At 42.3% G+C, this 6,032-nt stretch overlaps 1 protein-coding gene across 1 annotated transcript; it reads right to left on the reverse strand.

The window, feature by feature from the left end:
- On the reverse strand, positions 1 to 1,387 carry LOC147440278 (uncharacterized). The gene is made up of 3 exons (XM_086483282.1): positions 761 to 1,387; positions 337 to 657; positions 1 to 228 (listed from the first exon to the last, which is right to left on the reverse strand). Exons 1-3 carry the CDS (start codon positions 1,385 to 1,387, stop codon positions 1 to 3), a joined length of 1,176 nt encoding a protein of 391 aa, XP_086339408.1.
- Between the last annotated feature and the right edge of the window lie 4,645 nt (positions 1,388 to 6,032).

Consider the following 6,032-nt stretch of genomic DNA (forward strand, 5'->3'; position numbering starts at 1 on the left):
CTACTGTGCTGTGGTCCTGAAGATTGCCAAGGCCTGGTGTTTTTTGCGGAAAAAAGTGGTAAGCTTGGACGCATCAGACACTGTAGGCTGCACCCAGGGAAGTTTGCCTATGTCCTCCATGAGAAGGTCTAGGCAATGTGCAGCGCATGGTGTCCACACAATGTGCTTGAACTCAGCCTCCACCATATCCCCCATGGTCTTGCAATTGGAGGCATTAGCAGTGACCACCTACAATGAGTCATGACAAGATATTAAATGAAGTGTGGACATTATTACGTTGGACAATGTATGCAAAATTCAAATGTGCATGCCACATGGTCAGGAATCAACATCTACCTGCACGAAGTTCTTCTCCCCAACCTCCTTGATGGCCTGGCGAATATTATTGAAGATGAACTCCGCAGAAATACATTCTCCAGCTTTCCCTGCATCCACGGCTCGTAAGAAGTATGTTCCCAAGCAAGAGGAAACAAGGATATTGATAATGTGGCGCCTCCGCGTGTCACTCCACCCATCAGAAAGAATAGTGCATGCAAATTGTTGCCATCCAACCTTCATTGGAGTCAATGCTTGGTCTATGATCTCTTTTTGGTCGTCAAGCATGGTAGTGCGCATCTTTTGGTAGTCAAGACCATTCCAGGAATCTGTAGCACCAACCTGTGAAATAGCTCTCACCATCCTCTTCCATTGATCAGTCTTCAAGCATGGTAGTGCGCATCTTTTGGTAGTCAAGACCATTCCAGGAATCTGTAGCACCAACCTGTGAAATAGCTCTCACCATCCTCTTCCATTGATCAGTCTTCAACACATTGAATGCAATGTTGCAGTCTATGAGAGTCCGCACAATCTCCATCTCTGCAACTTTCTGTCGCTCTTTTACCCATGGATCACTGTGTACACGTGATGGCAATGTGGTTTGCCTTGGGCCACGTACACCCTCAACCCCACCTGCACTTGCTACTGAAGCACTAGCACCCTCATCCTCAGCCTGTGAAGCTCTCTTTCTACTAGTGCTTGCAAATGATGGCGCTGCAGACGCAGAGCCGCCAATATCTCCAAGTAATGCATCCTGCAAGGCATCCTCTATTGCTGCTGCTGCTGCTTCACGTGCTCCCCCTGATTGTGACGATTGAGTAGATCCTGGAGGAAAATGCTCCAAAATCAAGGCATCCCTCAATGCTGGCGGGATAGCCTCGCAACATCCACATTGTCCAGTGGTGCCAATTCCAGTGAGGTGCTTCAAAACCCTGGTAATTGTACTCGTCATCTGCTCTCCGCAGTACTTGCCCACCCAAGTGTGAGTCCCTGAACTTGCTTGGTCTCCTGTGTTGACAACTCTCAGGACATTGGTGTGCTCGGCCCAAAGCGGATTAGGTCGACGAGGCATGATAGCTCTGCAACACAATTAACGCACACTTCAAAGTTGAATATAAAACTTATAATCTTTCGCGAGGTCAGGACTCTAGAGTGTCTCCTTGCAGACTCCAAACACAAAGGGAGGGAGGGAGGGAGAAAGAACCTTATTGGTGGCGGAAAATCCTTCCTTGGTCTTTGTGCAGACACTGTGCAGAGACTCTGTTCACAGTTCTACTCTCTGGTTCTCTGTTGTAACTTGTGATAATAGCCAGTATAGGATAGCTGGACTTATTAAAGGCCTCGCCCAACCAGTCTGACCAAGGCGTATTAGGCACCGTCGGTGGATTTTTTTTTAACACCTGGCACATACGGATATCGTATGGACGTACCGTACAATACGGAATCAGTCCGTACGTACGTACAGAAACAACCTTGATTAGCACATACTTGCTTTGTGTGAAGAAGTGTGTGTGAGTGCATGTGGTGTATGCACTTGCCAAGAAGAGTCCAAGAGAAATGGATGCAAGTTCTAGCATGCAAGGCAAGAGGGGACAAGTGTTGGGCATGCTTGAGTTGCGCTAGGAGGTGTTCCCATCTTAATGGTCAAGATGAAGCATTCTAATTCAAGTTTAGTTGCACACTAGCATACACATAAAAGGGGGGGCTTGTGGAGATTTCTGGCCTCTTCTTACCCCTCTTACACACTCTCTCAAGTGCCCAAATCTTAATGGTCAAGAGTGAAGCATTCTAATTCAAGTCTAGTTGCACACTAGCATAAGCATACAAGGGGGCGCTTGTGGAGATTTCTGACCTCTTATTACCCCTCTTACACACTCTCTCAAGTGCCCAAGGTTGGCAAAGCAAGCTCTCTCTCTCTCTCTCTCTCTCCCCCCCCCCCCCCCCAATGAGAGCTATAGAGACAGACTCTATGCTCAAGCTCTTGGTTATCGATGCAAATCCAAGAAAATTAAAGTTTCTCCCTCTCCATCTCTACTATTCTATTATATTATGCTATGCTAAGAGCTTGACCATGAGCAAGCGTCAAAGAGTCCATTCTCTTTCTTGAAAAATAATTGTTTTCACCTTCATCTTCCTCTTTTCCTGCAGTTCCTTTCTCCCCGATGGGGTGTATAGTGTTTGGGAAGGAGGTTTATACCATGGAATTTTAAAGACACCAACTTCTTGATTCAATCAAGGTTCCACAAGAGCAGAAGCACGTGTTGTAACAAAGGGTTTTTTTGAGAGGATTATAATACAAGTCCTTTTGGAGGGGGAACCAACTCCAAGAAAATACGGTCCTTATCGAGTTGTCAATCTTAATTAGTTATTCTCTTTGAATTATATGCATGGTTAAAGTTTTTTAAATGTATGTTTTTGTAAATAAATCAGCCCGATACAATCTGTTTTCTTCTTGCTCTCTCGCTGTCTCTGTCTCTCTCTCTCTCAAAGGAATAGTCTCTCCTTTCATAGTGAAATTCCATTGATCTAAAAGTAAGTATTAGATTCTTTGACATTGGTATCAGAGATGAAGTTTCTCTTTTCTTGCCTAAGAAGAAAAGTCCTTTAGTAATATATGAAAGGGAGGAGTTGCTCATTGCAATAGGGTAAGTGGGACTGGGGTTTATTAACTTGGTTGGTATGTTTGTTTACAAGGAAAGTGGGACTGGGATTTATTAACTTGGTTGGTGTGCCTGTTTATAGGATATGGGGGACACCATCGAGAACTATGGTCTTAATAATGGATTCTTTCAAGATGTGCATATGGCTTAACCATTGAGCGATTATTAAGCTTGATAGGAACTGGTGCCAACTTTGCACTTTTAAACCCACTCCTCTACTCTTCACAATTAACAATATTCTAAACTACGGGTGTAGTTACTCGAGCGCTGATTTTCAAGGATAAGAGGAGTAATAGCCAAAGCTTTGGAAGTGCCAAGGAGAAAGTTAGCATACACATTAAAAAAAATTTAATCATGGCCCAACATAATCAAGAGAATGTACTTAATATTGACAACTTAGATTTGGCTCATGGTATAACCTGTGATGATGGTTGGAGAGTTGTCCACTACCTTGTTGACAAGTTACAAGAAGCAATGGGAAACCCTATTTTGCAAGTGGAGGTTCTAAGCTAAATTCAAGCTCTTCAAGCCCAAGTTCCCCCAAGTTCCAAAGAAGAGAGAATTCCTGTGAGGCCTCCAAGTGAGAACTCAAAAAGAGGAACTCTTTGGGTAATGAAAAGGAGATACCAAAAGGACCTCCAAGGCAAGTTGTTTGAGAAAAAAGAAGTGGGCCCTAAAATTTCAAGGGAGAGGTATGAAAGTGACACTCCACCTACCTCTAAAAGTGATGTTGCTTGAGGAAGACGGCGGGCACGGCGATCACCTACTCCTTCCAAAAAGAAGAGGAAGTCATCAAGCACTCTCTCCCATGCTAATTGAAATAAGGGAGAAAGAAATCTACGCAAGAGGAAGCAAAGGAAACGGTCACCATCTTCACCCTCTTCCTCCTCTTCTGCATCATCATCAACATCATCTTTTGGCTTGGAGGATAGCGACTTGTGTTAGCAAGTCACCACGATTGGACGCTTGTAACATAGCTCTCTAGCACTAACATAATGTCAATACTCAGGGAAGCGAGTCGGATGGGGCATGAAGACTCTTTGAGGGTATCAATCTCAAGAAGTGAACCTACAAAAATAAACTATCATTAGCAATGGAAAATCTATCACTCTCTACTTTGAAAAATTTGCCAATGTCCTGACTCATTACTCTAGGTCATCACGCCATTTCGTCAAGCAAACAAACTTGAAATGCAATGAAACTTTAGGAGTAGGTATAATAGGCCTATGGATACTATCCTACAAAGTCTGGTTGCAATACGAGAAGGTACCAAAATCACTATCCATCATGATCAAGGTCCTGAAAACTACAAGTGAACTATCCAGAGAGATCACTCAATGGTCTAGGAATACTCTTGTATGATTAAAATGTTAAAAAACAATCAGTTTTGCACTCAAAATTGTAGATTTAGCTCACGGAAAAGCAGTTACAAAGCACACCAAAATTGAGAATGATTACACTTAACTTAAAGAACAAGAGACAAGGAACACAATTGTACTTTTTGAAATTGAGTTTTAATTATGAGAAGGTGAGAAAAATGGATTAAAAAGTGCTACTAAGTAGCCCCTATCAGTCGTACATACAAAGCTCTCCAAAAATTTAGATAATGATACAAAAGGTGTGTTCCAACTTGAAAATTTTGAACCTTATACTCAGGGCTTCTCATTTGGTCAGTGGTTGTCTTACAAGGCTCTTTAGGTCAGGATAAAAAGATAACAACTTAAGAGTGTAAAATGATGCGGCTCAGTAATCATGACTCCTATTTTATACAAAGCTTTCCAAAAAATAATGTGATTACAAAAAATCATGGCTTTGTGATGGTGTAGTGGACTAGGAGGATGCCTGTTGGGTCATGCTGCTAACATTCCCCCCCTTCCTATTTATTGCACATCCTCGTGCAAGCTTTGTGGATGGCTTCCATAGTCAAATTGGCCTTTTTTGAGTGTCTATGTGATTGTTTTGAACTTCTCTACTCAAGCTACCATGTCTGCTTGAATGGTAGGTCTTTGAAGGGATTGTTGAGGACTGCACTCTGGTAAGCAATGTGGCGTGATTGTAGGCCCTTTATGAGAGGTTTGAAAATTGTAGAGTCAAGTTCAAAAAATCCAATCATGAATGCTTCCTCAAATGTTTGCATGTAGTGCAAGGGCAAACACACGAGTCTAGCATACGTTCCTATAATGATATTTCTTATGGGGATTTCTGTCTCCAGATTCCATACAATTTCTTGGGTGCCCTCTAAGAAGACTTGCCATGGATGCTCTGAAGCTTCAATGTTGTTGAAGGCATGTATGAAGGTGATGATTATTGTGGAGATTTTTGTTAGGATTTGACATGTTTTTTTTGGAACATCTTACATTTGAGTGATTATCGCCTTCATTGTGTGCACCACATAGGACTCTTTTGGCTTGTAATTGTTCATCGACTTTGAGAGCACTGGCATTAGGGCAAAAAACGCTTAAAAAAGGGTTGTGTAAGGAATTGGTTAGCTTGCTAACTAGCGGATCCGTTGACGGTCAAAACGGCTCCAAATTTGGTCGTTTTGGATATTTAAATCATATTCACGTGATTTAAAGCGTATCTAAGTACGTATCTCAACATATAAAAAAAGATGTCCTTTCCACACTACTCCTTCATGGTTTGCCTCAAAGTTTATCCTCATTCAAGTGGCTTGGTGGTAAACAGTTATTTCTCCCAATTTTCAATGACTTCATTCCCTCTCTCTCTCTCTCTCTCTCTCTCTCTCTCTCTCTCTCTCTCTCCCCCCCCCCCCCTCCCCCCCCGCCGCCCCCTCAATCTCTTCTCTCAGCTCTTCTGATGCTAATAGCTCGGCTAGTATTGTTAGCTCCATAATACCTTTAACTCTATATTTTTCCCTTCTTGCAATGAATAATACATCTTCCAAGAAGTTCAATCCGTATGACAAAAAGCTTTATTTTACAATAGCTTGAATAAAAAGAGATTTAGGGAGGAGTGATCAAAGTGAAAGTACCTTCTGCAATTCATCCTCAACATTAAATTTTTCCGATAGAAAGTTGCACGTGGAGCCAATGCGGT

Source organism: Adiantum capillus-veneris, chromosome 15, assembly GCF_014529385.1.
Source record: "Adiantum capillus-veneris isolate H3 chromosome 15, ASM1452938v2, whole genome shotgun sequence".
In the NCBI taxonomy this organism is placed as follows: Eukaryota; Viridiplantae; Streptophyta; class Polypodiopsida; order Polypodiales; family Pteridaceae; genus Adiantum; species Adiantum capillus-veneris.